The 19,834-nt window shown below is 44.8% G+C and overlaps 3 protein-coding genes across 5 annotated transcripts; 2 read left to right on the top strand and 1 right to left on the bottom strand.

The window, feature by feature from the left end:
• The first annotated feature begins 93 nt into the window (after positions 1-93).
• gba1 (glucosylceramidase beta 1) lies at positions 94-4,056 on the top strand. The gene is made up of 10 exons (XM_028980861.1): positions 94-276; positions 507-698; positions 1,004-1,150; positions 1,751-1,884; positions 1,990-2,162; positions 2,292-2,526; positions 2,663-2,887; positions 2,972-3,135; positions 3,348-3,464; positions 3,655-4,056. Exons 1-10 carry the CDS (start codon positions 219-221, stop codon positions 3,758-3,760), a joined length of 1,551 nt encoding a protein of 516 aa, XP_028836694.1. The 5' UTR covers positions 94-218; the 3' UTR covers positions 3,761-4,056.
• A 126-nt stretch (positions 4,057-4,182) lies between these two features.
• rnf115a (ring finger protein 115a) lies at positions 4,183-10,010 on the bottom strand. The gene is made up of 9 exons (XM_028980863.1): positions 9,855-10,010; positions 9,422-9,480; positions 8,855-8,909; positions 8,512-8,774; positions 7,663-7,731; positions 7,509-7,581; positions 7,335-7,428; positions 6,834-6,949; positions 4,183-5,295 (listed from the first exon to the last, which is right to left on the bottom strand). Exons 1-9 carry the CDS (start codon positions 9,930-9,932, stop codon positions 5,176-5,178), a joined length of 927 nt encoding a protein of 308 aa, XP_028836696.1. The 5' UTR covers positions 9,933-10,010; the 3' UTR covers positions 4,183-5,175.
• A 618-nt stretch (positions 10,011-10,628) lies between these two features.
• Positions 10,629-19,790, top strand: polr3c (polymerase (RNA) III (DNA directed) polypeptide C). Of its 3 annotated transcripts, none has more exons than XM_028980867.1 (15): positions 10,629-10,748; positions 10,902-11,169; positions 11,276-11,540; positions 11,810-12,004; positions 12,663-12,745; positions 12,847-12,951; positions 13,169-13,261; positions 13,432-13,512; positions 13,607-13,658; positions 13,788-13,848; positions 13,934-14,084; positions 14,733-14,834; positions 14,909-14,958; positions 15,046-15,195; positions 19,475-19,790. In XM_028980867.1, the coding sequence occupies exons 2-15, from the start codon at positions 11,023-11,025 to the stop codon at positions 19,554-19,556; spliced, it is 1,617 nt and encodes a 538-aa protein (XP_028836700.1). In that variant the 5' UTR covers positions 10,629-10,748; positions 10,902-11,022; the 3' UTR covers positions 19,557-19,790. The 3 variants fall into 3 exon arrangements, with proteins under 3 accessions (XP_028836700.1, XP_028836702.1, XP_028836701.1); XM_028980868.1 differs by having other exon boundaries at positions 10,644-10,748; positions 11,023-11,169; XM_028980869.1 differs by having other exon boundaries at positions 10,635-11,169; positions 12,847-12,876.
• Positions 19,791-19,834: the final 44 nt, after the last annotated feature.

The following is a 19,834-nucleotide window of genomic DNA, read 5'->3' as shown; positions in this document are numbered from 1 at the left end:
TATTATATTATTCATAATGCAATGATAAAAAGTAACGCATTTATTTCTTTATTAAGGGCGGGAATGCGGGGTGGGTGGAAATTGCCAGTCACGTGGGCCGCTGTTGGTATCATGTGACTACGGGGCGACGAAATGCGGAAGTCCGCGTTATGGTCAATGTTGCTCCGGTTAACTTTGTAGTTTAGCGGTTTTAGGGCCTCTGCGTCGTTTCGGACGATATGAGGTCTCCTGGTCTCCTGCTTCTACTTCTCATCGGGTCCATCGCGTCCCAGGAAGGTTAAGAATTCCCGCCGTGTTTCTGTTTCTGTTTCTGCCACAGTCTGCATGTGATGCTCTGCATGGCTTCAAAAAACAGACAAATTTTCATCATTTGCGTAGTGCAGATGTGAACCAATTTGCTGAATGAACTGTTGTCCTCACGTGAGGTTTATCTCCTGTGATAAATGTATTGATCAGTTCTTTCATTATTTGATAATTCTGTTCCTTTTAACTGCGTGTCTTTACAGGGGGTGACTGCTGTCAGGCACGGAACTTTGGCCATGGCTCGGTGGTCTGTGTGTGCAACGCTACGTACTGTGATTCCCCTGGAGCTGTCAAGCTCCCGCCTGTGGGGCAATTCCTCTCCTTCCTGAGCAGCAAAGCCGGCAGCAGGTTGGAAAAGAGGCAGGGGCAGGTGCAGGAGAACAGCACCGGGGCAGGTCAGTGGTGCCCTGGCGCAGGACGCAAACCGCAGCGCAGCTTAACTCCAGGCTGCACGAGGAATGTTGCTTCGGTGTCGGGCCTTAAAATGCTATTACTGGGTCATTATCTGATGCATGCATTCAACACAGTTATGTTGCTTCAACTGGTACCTTGATATAAGAGTGTAGTGATCAGCATTTCAGTTTACTCAATGTTCATCATAGATTCTCTCGTGCAAACATTTAAAACGTTTTTTGCAATTATTAGGATTATTGAAATAAAATTAGATTTAAGTTTACATCCTTTCTTTTTTTTTTTTAAGCACTCAGGCTTTCCATAGTTCCCTATCAGCATTACCAGAAGATCAAAGGCTTTGGAGGAGCCATGACGGATGCGGCTGCCATAAACATCCTATCCCTGTCTGCCGGAGCTCAGGACCAGCTGCTCAGGCAGTACTTTGCTCCAGAGGGTAAGTGGTGCAGTGACAGTTATCAGATGTAAATACCACTGTGTAGTGATGCTATTGTGATGAACCACATTCACAGTGGAAGCTCCGTAGACAATAAATCAATAAGCCAATATATTGCGATTCTCACTCTAGTGAAATATTATCTATATAGGTGTATAGATTTTTTATTTTTTTTTGTTGAATGCTTACAAAATGTCTGGCAACATTAAAGCAAGTACATTGAAAATGTTTGTGATGTTTTAAAATGCTGTGATTTCTGATTAAATCCAGCTTTAAAAAATAATGTGCTTGAGTTACATGCATTTGGATCTTTATAATGCATTATTAAGTATCGCTGAGTCAGCTGTATTCAGGTATCAACACCATTGTGTGCAACATTTTTAAGTCATTCTGTAATATCCAGGTGGTGTGAAATAAAATCCTTATTACTATGATATACCATTACAACAGCTTGCAAAATTTCACTATCAGACATGGATAATAATGATATGTATTCAACACACAAAAAAATAATCACTGAGTTGTAGTTAGTTATTTTCTACAAATTGATTCTGTCACTTTGAGAAATGTTCAAATGTCTGGACCAATTGCTCTCTCCAGGTATTGAGTACAACATGGTTCGTGTGCCCATGGCAAGCTGTGACTTCTCCACACACCTCTACACATATACTGACACCCCGGGAGACTATAATTTGACCTCTTTTACACTTGAAAAGGAAGACACGCAAATGAAGGTGCAGTATTTCTTCTTCCCAGTCTTTTAAATGATTTTGTGCAGAAGTGAAAATGGGACAGGAGGACTTTTTTTTTTTTTCTTTTCAATCTTATCATTCCTCCAGATCCCGTTGCTACAAAAAGCTCAAGCTCTGTCCCCCCGGCCTCTGTCTTTGTTCGCCAGTGCCTGGAGTGCACCAGCATGGATGAAGACCAATGATGCGCTCACTGGCAAGGGATCACTGAAGGGCCAACCTGGAGGGCCAGAATACAAGACCTGGGCCCAGTATTACATCAGGTGCCATTTATATGCATCCATAGTAACTGGTGGCTCGGTACATTTTAACAGTAAATGACTCAGCTTTGATAGAAAGGTGCAAATGCAGCTATTTCTGGTTCTGTAATGTTGTGTTGACCTTTTCTACAGATTCCTGGAAGAATATGGGAAGTACAACCTGTCCTTTTGGGCAGTGACTACCGGGAATGAGCCTACTGCTGGGGAAATGACTAACTACAGCTTCCAGGCCCTTGGCTTCACCCCTAAAACCCAGCGTGACTGGGTAGCCAAGGACATAGGCCCCGCCCTCCACCGTGCCTTCCCAGAGACCCGAATTATAATGCTGGACGACAACAGGCTTCTATTGCCCTACTGGGCTAAAGCGGTGAGAGAGAGGGGACGGGAGGCATTTGAGGAGAGGAGTAGCTCGTCCAACAAATGGCTGTTCTTTAGATTACTAGACGGTTAGATAGGTCAACGGTTGCAGAAAGGCCTGAAGGGTTTCTTCTGAACTGTCTCAGGTCCTGAGTGACATCCATGCTGCCAGGTACATCCACGGCATCGGTGTGCACTGGTACTTTGACAAGTTTGCCCCGGCTGACATCACACTCTCCACCACACACCACCTCTACCCCGAGTACTTCCTGATTGGCACAGAGGCATGTGCAGGCTGGACACCACTTGACCGCGGGGTGACGCTGGGAAGCTGGGAGCGGGCGGAGGACTACGCCCATGACATCATGGAGGTAAAAATGGTAGTGAATGTGGCAGTGGTACAGTGAACTACTGAAGCTTGCATTTAGGAAATTCACACTTGGTCTTCGCGACAGGATCTGAATAATTATGTTGTGGGGTGGACCGACTGGAATTTGGCTCTCAATCCTGAAGGTGGGCCCAACTGGGTGAAAAACTTTGTTGATAGCACAATTATAGTGGACCAGAAGCAGGATGTCTTCTACAAGCAGCCCACTTTTTACAGCATGGCTCATTACAGGTATGTTCTGAGAAACGAACGAACGAATGAACATATATATATATATATATACACACACACATATATATATATATATATGTATGTATATATATAAAATTTAGGAATTAAGTAGTTTTTGTTTAGGTTAATTCAGCCATGTAAATATAAATGTCCTACTTTTTTTGAGTATGCAGACTTTAACAATATTTAATGAACTTTTTGCTACTGTGCAGCAAATTCCTGTGGGAGGGATCGCAGAGGGTGGGCGTGTCCTACAGCCAGCGTTCCTCTCTGGAAAGTTCTGCCTTCATCAGGCCAGATCAGTCAGTGGTGCTGGTTATACTAAACAGGTAACAGAACAATGAAAATGACTTGCTTCTAAATTGTGAAAACAATTAGCTTGTTATACTAGTTGTGCAAAAAGTACATATCACATAAATCAGCCATTCAATTCACAGTAGGTTGAGGAAAAACAACATAGGCGATTATGTGCATGTAATCTGAAGTCCCATTTTGTGTGTTTTTGTACCTGCACTATAGGTCAGAGGAGGACATACCGTTTGAAGTGTGGGATCCGGCTGTCGGGTTTCTGTCTGCCAGTGCTCCAGCTCACTCCATACTCACATTCCTCTGGGCAACAGTCTGATCACCCCCATCCCAAACCACTCCATCTTATCCACAGTTCATAGCTGAATTTCAAAATTCTTCTGACTTGCAAGCGTAGCAAGTCTCAAGGCGGCTTTTCAGAGGGGTTCCACAAAGTTCAAATCACAACCTAAAGATTTTGCATTAATGATGCACAGTGCAACAGCTTTATTAAAACGAACTGAAAACACTCAAATTCAGCTAAGCATATTCTAATTAATTTATACATGTGTATATTCAGAAGAATTGTAAATTAACTTTATTTTTGCTGTTGGAAAATAAATGATTTGCTTCTCATCTGCATTGGTGGTGTATGAATGTTAAGGAACTACTCAAATATTACTGAATTTTTTTTTATTTTTCATCATTATACATCATACACATCATATATTTTTTGGATTTTAGGGAACATACTTTTTCCAATATGCTTTGTTCCATTTATCCTTTTTTTAACCAGATGCCGAACTAAAATTATTTACATTAAAAAAATAGAGTGATAGAAATGAAGACAGAAAAAACAAACGTGTTCTGCTTATAATATGTACACCAGAGCAAGAAGGACTGAGAGGGAGGCGACAATGAAGAGGAAGTGGATGAAGGCCATGAAATAATATAGATGCACATAACAAGTAGAAAAAAATCTGGCCAGGACCTGTCTTTCTACAGAGTTAAAGTCATTTAAACCAGGCAAAAATAACACAATAGAAAGAAGAAAAAAAAAGAACTCTGCTGATTTCGTCTGCGTCTGGAGGTAAAACCACTCATTAAGCCAGTGATTCTTCCTAATGACCTACTAGAATTAGTACAGAAGTGTCAAAAACCGTGCAGACGGACGCGTGAACGGCTCCAGACGTCAGTCATTTCATCGCAGCAGACAGCGTGCAGCCTAGTGACCCAACAACATGATGCAGGACCAGCTGTCCCTGCGGCCGAACTAAGATGAGACATCATACACCGGTCAAGCAATCATGAGGGTACATTCAGGGAAGGGACGTGGAATTCACAGGGACAATCTTTGTTGTCAGTGGGCTGGGAAGAGATGCTAAAACGGTGAGAGACAACACAGTGAACAGTTAAAACGAAGAGCCCCACCACCCTCACAACAGCCTGAGACAGAAAAGCACTAAAAGCTGTACTGCATTCAGAATGACCGGTAAAATGGAGGGGTAAAGAGATCCCGGCCATTCGTAGGGGTGAGGGGTGGAGCAGGTGGAACGGGAAGAGTCGGTTTGAGATGCCGAGGGAAACGTCTGTACTGTAAACACAGGTAAATCTGACTAGCTGACGGAGGGAGCAGATCCAGACAGAGAAACCCCACGAGGGAGAGTGTGAATGTGAGTGTGTGAGGCAAAAACACTCTCTCTCTCTCTCTCTCTCTCTCTCTCTCACCAGTGCTGAGGGTTCAATGTGCCTTGCTCAAAATGACCATCTCTCTTGCGTGCGGGATTCCGTGTTGTGGGACGACGGCTCTGTTGGGGTCTGGCTGCTGCTGTCTTCACCGTTCAGGCTTTTCCTGCACACTGGACAGGTGTCATGCTGCCGAGAGACGGAGGACGTTAAATGCATAAATATCTACGTAATATAATGCGACATGATATATTATGCAATTTGCAGTGGGTTACAAGCTACATTCAAGAGAGCCCTCCAGACGCTGCTAGAGCCACTGTACATGGTCCCTCAGAACCATGACCCAAGCTCTTCCAACATGGGGCACTTCTCCTCTAGTTCTTCAGTCATGACCAGCCAGCAGACCGTTCACACGCTACAGACCGTCTCGGATGCCTGAATGGTCACTCTGCTGCATAACAGAGCAGCAACCATACTTTTCAGACTCAGCCTGGGGCAGTTATTAGACTACAAATGTTAATATGTTAAATAAAATTCTTAAAAGGTGATAACCACAATGCCCAACTTCACTGGTGCCTATAATGAAAACAATACAGCCTGAATCAAGAAACATTCGAGAATAAAGTAACTGTAACGATCCAACCAGGATATGAATCAGTAGGCAAAGTTTCCATTTACATGAGACATTATGTAGATAATTATTTTAGACAATTACTTGACAGGTTTGCAATTTGTAGTTTATGAAAACTGCATAACCAATGTCACTTGAAACTGAATGTAGTTATTGCTGCCGGTTGCATGGTAGGAAGCAGTGTCACCTGAGAACATTGTTGGTCATGGTGTATGTGTATTAAGTATATAACTTATTTATTGGAAATTAGTGTATTTAAATCAGAGCCCTTCAATAATGCAATAAAACACTAGCTCATTACCCTCATTAGGTACTTTGTGGGCCATGTAGCACGCTCTCTGCAGTGACTGAAGGGGCGTACCAGCTCTAGCCAATTTCCACCAGACTCTCATGCATCAGCTTGAACAGGGAGTGTAAACTCCGGCAGATCTGGAACATGACATCACCCACGCATGCAGCGCCCTCCACGGTCATTTTGCAAAGAAAGCTGCCAAGCTGGTGTCCAGTTTCAACTGACTGGTCAGCTTCCTCAAGTCATGCAGCTTTTTAAAAATCCTCTGACAACATCATTACTAGTTTCATTTCATTCATTCGTCTGATGCCTCTGCACCCAATAGCAATGCTTTCAAGTTTCTGTAGCAATTTTTTATATATATATATATATATATATATATATATATATATATATATATATATATATATATATATATATATATATATATATATTTTTTTTTTTTTTTTTTTTTTTTTTTTTTTCAGAACACAAGGTGCTCATCTTCAAAGCCATGCTCATGCCATGTTCCCTTTGTGGCATTTAGCAAGTAAAGAAGCAAAAGGAAAGAAAAGGCACCATTAAGCGCCCTATATCTAAAAGACCTCTGCAGAGTTCAGTGTAACTGCATCTCTTGCATAAGCAGGGTGGTGTGGCGCAACGTGCTTTGAAAAGAACTATAATAACATTATTATACACCATATGTGTTAAGATGAAATCCCCGGTTAAAGGCTTCCCTTTAGCTTCATGTGTAAAAAATGGAATGGTCAGCAGAAGGGGTGAGATAAGTGGACGATGCTCAGATAGCTGTAGAAGCCCCCTCACCAGTTCCAGCCAGGGCACGATGCAGTCGCTGTGGAAGAAGTGGTTGCAGGGCAGCTGTCTGACCGCCTCTCCCGCCGAATAATCTTCCTTACACACTGGGCACTCCATACTGGAGTCTGAGAGAGGGACGAAAAAAAAAAGAGGGAGGGTTCCAGAGGTGGACGGAGGAGTGACACGGGGGACATTTTTCAAAAAGACGAGACGCTTGTAAATTAAGACGCGCTCTTTTCACACCGTATGATAACAATCTGGCTGGGTCATAAATAATTACACTAGTGAGAGTGTGTCAGTGGAACAACAGTGCTGGGAGAGACGGAGAAAAGGAGGGTGGACGAGGGACGGAGGAGGACGAGAAGTGGCCTGGACCCCCTGGTTTACGAACTGAGTCACCTCATCAGCAGCACCACAACAAAAGTGACAGCAGCCGGCGAAGGCGCGGCTTAAAAATAGAAGTGATGGGGAGGGGTTTGGAGAGGACACAGAAGACAAGAAGAGACTGACCGGCCTGTTCCTGAGAAATGATGACCGTGGGGAGAGAGGAGATCTTCTCCTTTTCTGCCGGAGGCGGCCCCGTGTTCTCAAACTGACCCAGTAACTGAGAAGAGGAGAGAAGAAGAGTGATGGGCGCACGTGAGCCGAAGAGGACGTGAGCGGTGGACGGCAGGTGATCACTACCTGTGTGATAATTGCGTCCAAGCCACCCTGTCCCCAAGCGTAGTCTCCAGGGTTTGAGTGCAACATGCCCGTCCTTAAACGACACACAGAAAACGGTCAGGACTTTTACTTCACGGTCGAGGGCTTTCCAGCGAGCTGGATGTTGGTAACGTACCATGAGAGAGGAGGGGAGCCAGGGACCCCCGAGTTGGCGAACAGGCCGGCCAGAAACTGCTGCACGATCCTAAACAGGAGAGGGAGCATTAGAAGCCTGTCCAGGTACAGGAGACACGATGAGCCTGTTATACAGACCTCGCACAACGGAGTCCAACACGACATGGAATCGAAGAGGACGGGGACAATACTGCTGAATTACATGCTCAACAACTGTTTAATTCGTCTTCAACTGATCTATAAAGTCCTCGCGATTGTCCATAAATGAAATGTTTCATACTGGCTGTATTGTTTGCAGTTATGCATTTTGACTCTTTATTTACAAGGTCAGCAGATATAATGAAGAGGATTCATATTGTAAAAGAAGCCAGTTGTATCACTCGATTAATTGATACCAATATTATGTGTGTTTAGAAAGTACTTTATCAGGAATGGCTTTACCATGAAACATCACCTCGCTTGTTAACATAGTTGAAAAGTTCACTTCTTTGTGACACTCGGTAAGTGAAATTGAAGTGAATGTCATTGTGAAACACAGCAGCGCAGCACACGGTGACACAACGAAACGTGTCCTCTGCATTTAACCATCACCCTGAGTGAGCAGTGGGCACCATGACAGGCGTCCGGGGAGCAGTGTGGGGACGGTGCTTTGCTCAGTGGCACCTTGGCGGCTCGGGATTCGAACCGGCAACCTTCTGATTACGGGGCCACATTCTACCATTGTGTCCCTGAGCAAGACACTTCAGTGCCCCTGTAGCTACTGATCGTAAGTCGCTGTGGATAAATGTAAAGTAAATGTAAAATAATAATGGATTAATTGCTGAAATCAATGTTATCAGGAAAAACTCACCCTTCTACAGCGGGCGAGCGGTCCGGCCGGCTGCTCGGTCTGGACCGGTACCTCCTCTGAGTGTGCAGGCGAGGGGGTCGGCCACCACTGCCCAGCTGGCCGCCCCCTAAAGGTCCCCCGAGACCCCCGGGCACCGAGCCACCAAATGCCCCGCCTCCTAACCCCAGCCCCCCGGCTCCTCCTCCTCCCGGGACGCGGCGGTCTGATTCCGGACTGTCCAGGTCCACGGTGAACGGCCTCTCCACAAACAGCAGGCGCCAAAGCTGCGGGGCGACCATTTATCAGCATGGATTATTCCACACGCCGGGTTTATTAAAAACCAGATGAATAGAAGTTACTGTACCTCCGCAAACTGCGTGGCCGTATCGTCAAAGCTGTTCGCGCTGCTGTCTAGAAGGCTGGCGGACAAATACGAGCAGATACACAAGGTCAGGAACGTTGTGTAGCGCGATACACAAACCTGGCAAACTACTCGGAACACACAAATCACCCGTGTGCATTTGTCCATTCTCTTCATCAGCTCAGAGCGGATGGCGGTTTCCACGTTTCTACCGTGGCCCGTATTATTCCTCCCCGGTAGTGTATTCGGAGCACAACTTTACCACCACGCTCACAAGGACGCCATTCTGCCTCACACACTCAAATACGAACGTGGACCACCGTCGATAATCAAAAACATTCACACCGAAATTCACCAGCAAAGGAAAGTAAAGAAATAAGCGCTGCAAACACAAATCAAACTAGAGTTTTATAAGTACTCTAAAAGTATTCTGAATACCTTACTTGTAATCTGACGGACCAAACTACTTGTCTAGGATGAATAATGAATGACGAGCTCAGTTTCACGTTCAGAACTTCTCACTGAATCCTCCGCTGGTGAATCTGGCGAGAGAAACAGAGAGCAGCTCACCTGGAATCTTCTGTGACTTCCTCGATGAATCCGGAGTCGCATCTGGGACAGGTATACTCCTGAAAGCAGTTCGTTCATGTGTTAGGTAGATAAAGAGGAAGAGCATCTGACATCGTTCCCAGGCCGGCTGGGATCATCGTTTTAAGGAAGATGTCGGGACGAGCTGCTGGGAGCCGAATTCACTTTCATTTCGTCGCGATCGGACGGACCGCAAGACCACGACAGCGGGCAGGACGGACGGAACACGGGTCGCTACGAACACGCGGTCTCGTTTCGATCCAGCTCCGCGTCTGCCGAGGCCCGGACGGCGGCGGCTGGGCAGACCCGAGCCGAGACGCTCGGCTCCCCCGCCGCCGCTCGTCCGAAGCGCGGCGGCCGGACACGCGTCGGCCGCGCAGCGGCGCGAAGGGGCCGCCGCTACCCGCGCACTTACCGGGAGTTTCGGGCTCACCTCGCCCTTACAACAGTGACAGAAGAACCGATGCGGAGGGACCGCCGCAGCCTCCGCCATTTTTCCCAGAATAGCACAACAGTGACGTCGGTCCTCCCACCCGAGGAAGGAGGCGGTCTGCCACCAGCCGTCGGACACCCGCATTACTGAGGGCGGAAGTTGTCGTCGACGCGGCGTCATGCGGGACAACGAAGCTGCTTCCGGTTCCTTTCAAAAATAAAAGTCCCGACACGCCGCGTGTCGGAGTGACCGAATTAAAACACCGGCCGGCGCCAAGATAATAATGGAGTCTGCCAGTACGTCACAGTTATAGCCACATCGCCGAGAACGGTGGAGTCGGCTCTTCCAACAAAACACGTGAACAATTACACAGAGAAAGCCGTGGGCAGGTGGGATACAGATAAAGAGCACACTGTCATCAGTTAATTTCTATACATCCAGACATACTGACATACTGTCCCTTGAACTGAGACAAACTCTTAAGGGTTTTTTCTTGTACAATATACACAGATGTATGCAGATGTATGTATGCATTTGAACTAATATAAATTTAAAAATAGCAGTGGTTTTATCAAACACAATCTGCCAGTAGATCAGAATTCGTGTCCCACGCTTGTAATTGACAGACATGTATATTATACAATAATATTCGATTAAAAAATAACACCCTGTAGCTATAAGAAAGCCGAAAGTCCTTACTTTTCTTTTCCAGGGGACTTTTACCGTCAATAACTCGCCGTCACATGATCCGGAAGTGAAAGCTTTACTGTTGCTCAGTTGACGGCAGCAGGACACATGCTCTTTTAGCTTTTTTGTTTTTAATCCGCCGCGTTTATCGGGCGTTTCATTTCGTTACAGGTTTATGCTTCCGTAAAGGTTTGTGCTTGTTCTTTAATCATATCTAAAAATGATTTAAGTTACAAAAGGGAGCTGTGGAAGTTTAGAAGGTGTCATGTGTGAACTGAGCTGTTATGTTATAGCTGTGATCACAATGAACTTTCTGTAATAATCAATTATCTTTATAAATAGGTCCTATACTGAGTGACATATGCAAGCCATCGATGAGTGATCATCACATCCGTGTATAGCAGCATTTGGTTGTATCGTCATATCCTAAATTTGACGGCCATTGTGTGTGTTTGGTGCAAAGATGACCTCTCAGGAGGTACGTCTGTGTGGGCTGCTCCTGCAGGAGCATTTTGGCGAGGTGGTGGAGAAGGTGGGCACTCACCTCCTCCGAAGCGGAGCACTAAGTCTTCGAGCCCTCGCCCATGAAACCAACACTCCACTTGATCTGGTAATGATGAAATGTGACTTGCTGTGCCACTTTGATGTGGCATGTGATCGACTGTCCTCCTCAGTCTGATAGCAGCCCTGGTGATACGTCCCGCTGTCACCTCCAGGTGAAGAAGTCCTTGTGTGTGCTGGTGCAGCATGGCATGTGTGTGTTCGGAAGTGGCCGGCGTGGCCCTGGCGGGCCCACAGAGTATCGCTGCCTTGTGGAACGCATCCTGTACACGCTCCGCTTCCCAAGATACATCTACACAGCCAAGAGCCTGTATGGCGACACAGGCGAGCTGATCGTGGAGGAGGTCCTGCAGAGAGGAGAAATGACCATGAGCAGTGTGGTGAAGACTGTGGCAGACAGACTAACACACAACATGGAGGGTGAGAGCTCGGGGGCTGTTTTCACTGCAAATGCCTGAATACGTTACCATCTCAGAAAACTTTATTATTTATTACAATCAGTAGTTACAGGGACAGTAACATGTGACTTTGTGGCCCCCTGGTTCATAGGCGAGTGTCTAACTGACTAGACTACTACCACCCCTATTAGTACTGTCACAGTTTGTTAGGTGCAGTCAGGAAGAAGTTTTAATTCACAGTGCAAAATACTGGATAGAAAAGCTCTTCTGCTGTCTCTCATCTGTGTGTAGATGGCCGGAGCATGGACTACAGTGAGGTGATCTCTGCTTTCTCCAGTTTGGTGGACACGCACTTCCTCCAGCGCTGCCTTGCAGCGTGTGGGAAGGGAAATGCGGCAACCTCATCAGAAAAGACACCAAATTCCTCAGCCGCCACACCCGAGAGTCTAACAGACTGTTATAAACTTCCTCAAATTAACCTGAGAGGTCCGTTTCTTTCATCTTTCATTGCTTCAGGCCAAAAATGTATCTCCTTTTTATTATTTAATAGTACTTATTAATACAGTATATTGGCTGTTTATAGATGCTATTTAGTTATTTAATGAATATTATTAATTCAAAACATAGGGTTCAAGACATTCAATAAATGACCTTAAAGTTTGCACTTCCATACAACTTTCATCAGACATATCAGAAATGGGAGAAGGCTGGAGACCCAGGGATTATATCAGGTTCAAGTTTCTCAAAGCGTTCCGTTTCAGTTAAGATTTTTACAGTCATTTGGAATGGAGAAAAACATTCTGCTTCTTGATCCATGATGAAGGCATTAAACACTACACTACATTTACATTTACAGCATTTATCAGACGCCCTTATCCAGAGCGACTTACAATCAGTAGTTACAGGGACAGTCCCCCTGGAGACACTCAGGGTTAAGTGTCTTGTTCAGGGACACGATGGTAGTAAGTGGGGTTTGAACCTGGTCTTCTGGTTCACAGGCGAGTGTGTGGCTACTACCACACTAAAGCACTAAAGGCTGCATAAAACCATGAAACTATTAAAAATGTACTGTTACTTCTGTTTGGTGCTGAGGACTGTGTTCATCTGTATACATGAAGGACTAGTGGGGTTTATGCACGTTTAGGTAGAGGGAAACGCAGACGCTCCAGTGGAGACAGTGATGTTGACCAGAGAGGAGGAAAAAGAGCGAAGCTGGAGAACAAGGAGGTAAACCGAACAGCTACACATGGACCACAGATACTAGCAGAGCTCTTCTGCTTTGTGAGTTGTGCAGTAAGGAGTTGTGTTCTCTTCCTCCTCTTTCGTAGCTATGCGGAGATGAAGGCGTATTTTGGCAGGTGAATTTCGAGCGCTTCCATCTCCATTTCCGAGATCAGGCCATCATTAGCGCAGTGGCCAGCAAAATGGACCAGGTCAGTTTGGTGGAACGGCTGTTATTTACTGTAATCCGCCAAGGTGCCACTGAGGTGCCACACTGCTCACTCAGGGTGATGGTTAAAAGCAGAGGACACATTTCGTTGTGTCACCGTGTGCTGTGCTGTGTATCACAATGACAGTCAGTTCACTTTACTTTTATTTTTAGTTGAGAGGAGGATGCTGTACCATGTCGTTTTCCCTCTGTGTTTGCAGACTAGTAGTGAGATAGTGAGGACAATGCTCAGAATAAGTGAAATGACAACCCAACCCAATGCCGCCTATACACAGCCGCTCTCAGCCAATGAGGTAACACCACACACAAAAACACACACACACACACACATAGAGCGTGACTGTTTATATACAGTTATTATTATTATATTATTCATGCTGTGATAAATGTTGTTGATTCAAATCCTTATAAATTGTTGGTATAGTATTAAGTTATATGTTAATATACATCTAATCCTCGTCAGATCTTCCGAGCCCTTCCAGCCAGTTACAACATTAGCAGATCCACTCTGGACCAGTATCTTACCTTACTGGTGGATGATCCGGTAAAGCACCACTTCAGCTGAGAGTGAAGCCTTGTGTTTACTCTACCGACCCTATAGTTAAAGCCGCTGTGTTTTCTATCCTTCCTGCGTCCAGATGGAGTTTGTCGGGAAGTCAGGTGACAGTGGAGGGGGGATGTACGTTGTCAGTATCCTTTTGTACAGAGAATCGTGCTCCCAAATAAAAATGTTCTGGGTTCTGAACATCCAATTAACCTGGAAATCAAAAACAGGAACAGTACAAATGAGTACTTTTGGTTCTTAGCTCCAGTTGTCAGACCTCCACAAGGCGCTGGCCAACCTGGCAAGAGCTACGCTGGAGTCTGTTGTCCAAGAAAGGTATTTTCCTTTCCTCGCTCTTCTCATTTCTCACGTAAAGCTGCAGTGTGTGTTTCCTGCTCCTGATGCTGTCTGTTCTGCGCAGATTTGGCTCACGGTCGGCGCGCATCTTCAGGCTGTTGCTGCGGAAACGGCACCTGGAGCAGAAGCAGGTGGAGGATTTTGCCATGATTCCAGCTAAGGAGGCCAAAGACATGCTGTACACACTACTGTCAGAGAACCTGGTTCAACTCCAGGTAACACAAGTCAACATACGGAAACACAACAGAGAGCTTTGTCGTCTAGTTGCTTGAGAATTACATGAATTAATGATAAAATTTTCCATGGTTGTGATAAATACCATAATAAATTGCCATAATAAAAACGTATTCATTAATTTATGAAATACATTATAAATACATTTTAAATATTGTTAGAATGTTCAAACCCCAATTCACTTCACCCCTGAGCGAGACACTTAACCCTGGGTGTCTCTAGGGGGACTGTCCCTGTAACTACTGATTGTAGGCTAGTCTCTATATATTTAAACTTTCTTTCTTGGGGCAGCGGTGGCCTAGCGGTTAAGGAAGCGGCCCCGTAATCAGAAGGTTGCCGGTTCGAATCCCGATCTGCCAAGGTGCCACTGAGCAAAGCACCGTCCCCACACACTGCTCCCCGGGCGCCTGTCATGGCCGCCCACTGCTCACCAAGGGTGATGGTTAAATACAGAGGACACATTTCACTGTGTGTGACAATCACTTCACTTCCACTTCACTCATTATGGAAACGATTTACACGTTTCAATTGAGCCGCACTTTCTGTCCAGAACATCCAAAACCTGTAGCTAGCAGATATAAATGAATTGTAATTCATTGACGCTCATGCTTCTTGTTGACTCTCTGAAGGAGATTCCTAAAACCCCAGACCATGCTCCCTCTCGTACCTTCTACCTGTACACGGTCAACCAGCTGCCTACGGCGAGGATGCTGCTGCAGCACTGCTACAAGGTCACGCCCGCTACTGCGCTTCTCTAGCGTATATCGGCTGCAGATTTCTAATGTCTCTACTGGCTGCCTTACAGACGGTGGGAAACCTTATAGAGCGACGCCTCTTTGAGACGAGAGAAAATAAGTGAGTTCCTGTTTCTGTCTTCCTGTCTGTTAATATAAGGACATTTATATTAACACAGTGTGGTCACGAAACCACTTTGATTGGCAGACGTCACTTGGAAAAGTCTCAGCGAATCGAGGCGATCCTGGCATCTCTGCAAGTGAGTGGGGCGGAGCCTGCCCAGCTTACTGAGGTGGAGGAGATGATCACTGCTCCGGAGAGACAGCAGCTGGAGGCGCTGAAACACCACATCAACAAGTACAGTACATCAGCACAGTAAAGGGGGAAATCTCCAGTCTAAAGATGGTGTAAATAACTGGAAATGCCTGTTAATTATTCAACATTAACACCATTTATTTCTTATATAGCCCAAAATCACATACAGTATGTCTCAATGGGCTTTGACAGGCCCTACAGTTGACACCCCCCACACTTGACCCTTCTGCACACAAGGAAAAACTCCACACAAAAAAAACTCTAGGAGAGAGAAAAAAAGAGAGGAAGAAACGTTGGGAAGGAGTGATACAGAGAGGGACCCCCTTCCAGGGTAGAGTGAGCCTGCAAATGGTGTCAGTGCAGGGTTGGATATGATATAATGATAAGTCCTACAGTTGTAGGGTTGGAGAAGTCCAGGATGTAGTCAGTGTCATGGTCTAGATAAGGTGTCTGTAACGATGTTACTGGTCCATTTGAAGATCCCTGAAGCTGTAGTTGTAATGGTGGTGGTGGCTGTGGTGACCCTCTGGTTTGTATCATGGTATGTCCTTGTTAAGCAGTTGTCAGGAACCAGGATTTATTTGCTGGTCTCTTCACTGGGGTCTGCCAGTAGTCTGGACGCTTGATTCCGTGTCTCGGAGAAAAACAAACAGAAGCAGCGGCAGACGGTTGCACTGTACCACCGATACTGAAATATGTGGTTATAGTGGTATATTGGTGCTACAGTGGCCCGGTACCCAGATAGGTTTTGAGATTGGATTTAAACACTGAGACTGTGTCTGAATCCCGGACACTGACAGGCAAGCTGTTCCACAACTGCGGAGCTCTATAGGAGAAGGATCTGCTCCCAGCTGTGACCTTCTGCACCTTTGGTACCAGTAGTGACCCCGCACCCATTGATCGAAGGGGGCGTGGCGGTTCGTAAAGAACCAAAAGTTCACTCAGGTACTGTGGGGCGAGACCATTTAGAGCTTTATAGGTCAAAAGTAGAATTTTGTAGTCAATCCTAAATTTGATGGGTAACCAGTGCAGTGATTGTAAGACTGGGGTGATGTGGTCAAATTTCCTGGTTCTAGTTAGAACTCTGGCTGCAGCATTCTGTACCAGCTGGAGTTTACTCATGCACCTACTAGAACATCCAGACAGTAATGCATTGCAGTAATCTAACCTTGATGTAATAAATGCATGGAACAACTTTTCTGCATCATGCATTGAAATGATATTTCTTATTTTCGCAATATTTCTAAGGTGAAAGAATGCTATTCTAGTGACATTATCTACGTGTGAACTGAATGAGAGACCTGCATCAATGATGACACCTAGATCCTTCACTTCAATACTCAGTGAGATAGAAAGGCTATCCAGGGTGTAGTCAGTTTATGCCTGGCTGCTTGAGGCCCGATTACGAGCGCTTCTGTCTTGTCAGGGTTTAGCAGGAGAAAGTTGGTGAGCATCCACTGTCTAATGTCCTTCAGACAATTCTCTATTTTGTTCAGCTGCTGCCTCTGGTCTGGCATTGCTGACAGATACAGCTGTGTGTCGTCAGCGTAGCAATGAAAGCTAATACCGTGTTTGCGGATGACGTCGCCTAAAGGTAACATGTATAGAGAAAAAAGTAACGGACCTAGGACAGAACCTTGTGGAACACCAAACTCTACTTTACTATGTGAAGATGAAACACCATTGATGTCCACAAACTGATATCGGTTGGTCAAATATGATCTGAACCATTCAAGGGCTGTTCCCTTAATCCCGATAACATTCTCTGACCTGGCAAGGAGAATAGCGTGATCAATAGTGTCAAACGCTGCACTCAGATCAAGCAGGACAAGCAGCGAGATGCGTCCCTGATCAGAGGCCAACAGCAGGTCATTAACCACTTTAACCAGCGCTGTCTCAGTGCTATGATGGGGTCTAAATCCTGATTGATATACTTCATGGATGTTGTTACAGTCTAGGTATTTAATAGGGTTGAATCGTTCTAATCGGTGGTCTATTAGAAGATTATTTTCCATGGAAATATCGGCGGAGCTATTTGTTGTGCTTTTTATCTTCTCTCTATTTGCGACAATTTTCGTATGAAAGAAATTCATAAAATCATCGCTACTATGATGATATTGAGTGTTAGTATCCGTTTCTGTCTTATTCCTGGTTAGTTTGGCTATAGTTTTAAACAGGAATCCGGGATTATTTTTGTTCATGTCTATTAACGAGGACAGATATGTTGATCGAGCCGTGCTAAGAGCCTTCTTATAGTTAAGTAGGCTCTCCTTCCACGCTATTCGGAATATGTTTAATTTACTTTGACGCCATTTGCGTTCTAATTTCCGGGCGGTCTTCTTAAGCGAGCGCGTGTGATCATTATACCAAGGAATTAAGTTTTTATCTCTTACTATCTTCCTTTTGAGGGGAGCGACTATATCTAACGTACTACGCAGTGTTAATTCTAGACATTTGGTCGCTTGGTCAAGTTCAGCGGGGTTTGACTGTGAGTTTATCAGCGTTGATAAATCTGGTAAGGTATTAATAAACCTCTGTGCCGTACTTGATGTAATTGTCCGTTTGTCTCTATAACGAGGGGGATTGAGTTTGTTGTGTCTGAGACATATTTTAAAAGTGATGAGGAAATGATCTGAGACCATTTCAGATTGCGGAAGAGTAACTATATCTTCTATATTTAAACCGAAGGTCAACACAAGATCGAGCGTGTGACCACCTTCGTGAGTAGGTCCTGTTATATGTTGGTTAACTCCAACTGAGTCTAATAAAGACAGGAATGCGGTTCTTAGTGAGTCTTCTAATTTATCACAGTGGTTGTTAAAGTCACCGATAATTAGGGCTTTATCCACAGATACAACTAAGTTGGAGACAAAATCTGTAAATTCACTAAGAAACTCAGAATAAGGTCCAGGGGGTCTATAAATAATAATAAATGGAATGAATTTGGAATGATTTTTATTTTGTGAGACTACATGAGTTATATTGGTATATAGAATCTCAAAAGAGTTAAATCCTTGTCCGGGTTTATGAGTAATACCGAGGTTATCCTTATAAATTACTGCGACGCCACCTCCTCTTCCAGTTAAGCGAGGTTGGTGTACATAGCTGTATCCAGGAGGACTAGACTCGTTCAATGCTACAAATTCATTTTGTTTTAACCAAGTTTCGGTGAGGCACAGTACATCAAACCCCTGATCTGTAATCATTTCATTGACAATGAGCGTTTTAGGTGTAAGGGATCTAACATTTAATAATCCTATTCTTATGCCGGGGGTGCTGGTGGTAGGTTCAGAAGTAGTAATAGTAACGGGTAGTAAGTTGCTGAAACAGACACCCCGCCCAGTCCGTGGAACAGACACAGTGTCAGCATATTTATGAGTTTTATTAATGTTTCTTGTAGAATCTCTTGTTTTAATAGAGCGAGGTACAGACACAGTGTCAATATTGTACACGCTGGGTGGCGACTCTACGCAAATGGCAGACGCTCGGTTTAGCCGGTCTGTCTGCTGCCTGGTCTCGGCTCTGGCGAGTCAGTTTTGTTTTTTGGTTCTAAGACTATGAGCCAATTTTTTAGACAACTGAGTGGCGCCCGCCCAGTTGGGGTGGATGCCGTCTCGCCCAAAAAGACCAGGCTTCCCCCTAAATGCTGGCCAGTTATTAATAAAGCCCACTTTATTTTTTGGACACCACTCCGACAACCAGCGATTTATGTCGAGGAGCAGCTACAGGTCTCGTCGCTACGCCGAAACTGCGGTAATGGGCCAGTAATGGCCAATCTGCATGCATGTAGAGAGGAGCGTTAGTTCCAGTGGAACGCTGGGTTTATCAACACAAATCTGTCACTGAAAAGCTTAGTTAGTTAAACCATTAACAAATTGTTAGTAGAGCTGAAAATTGCACAGATTAAAGAAGCAATAAAACTGGCAAAATTCATACTATATGTAGCGCATCAGCAAAAGTGGGTTCAAGTTTTTACTTATTTCAGATTTTGTCTGATTATTTATGATCCTAAACCTATGAGCAGTAGTGTGTGTGTGTGTGTGTGTGTGTGTGTGTGTAAATGATGAATGTAGCCTGGCGGGTAACACACTTGTCTATGGACCAGAAGACCCAGGTTCAAACCCCACTTACTACCATAGTGTCCCTGAGCAAGACACTTAACCCTGAGTGTCTCCGGCTCTGGATAAAGGCGTCCTATAAATGTAAATGAATACTAGATCTACAGCTATGATAGAGTGTGGTGCAGGCAGAGGCACTTTTTTAAGTCTATGTATGTAGGTGTTATTTCTGTAATGCCTTACTCATTCTTTTACCCCTGCAGGATGGACTCGAGTGAGAACCAGGTGGATGAGACGATATTTCTACTGGAATCTTATATAAGTTCCACCAAGACTTCACACTGACAACTGGAAGAGAACTTATGAAATAAGCAGCAGAAATATCTGAAATATGTGACCAGATGTTGAAATTGTTGTACCTGGATTCTTCTCCACGCCACACATTCATTTTATTCTTCTTACAAGTGGAGCCATTCTGTGAGCTGACCTTGGTTTTTTGTATCTGAACATGAATCTGTACATCAGATTATTACCATGTTTGAGTTTGTAAATAAAATATTCTGTTTGGTTGAGACGCTACACCTGCTAGAAAATGGTAGTAGGATTAATGAAGGAATGACTGA

Source organism: Denticeps clupeoides, chromosome 5 (assembly GCF_900700375.1).
Source record: "Denticeps clupeoides chromosome 5, fDenClu1.1, whole genome shotgun sequence".
NCBI classification, from domain to species: domain Eukaryota; kingdom Metazoa; phylum Chordata; class Actinopteri; order Clupeiformes; family Denticipitidae; genus Denticeps; species Denticeps clupeoides.
The sequence above is the reverse complement of the archived record's forward strand: the minus strand, read 5'-3'. Positions and strand labels throughout refer to the sequence as shown.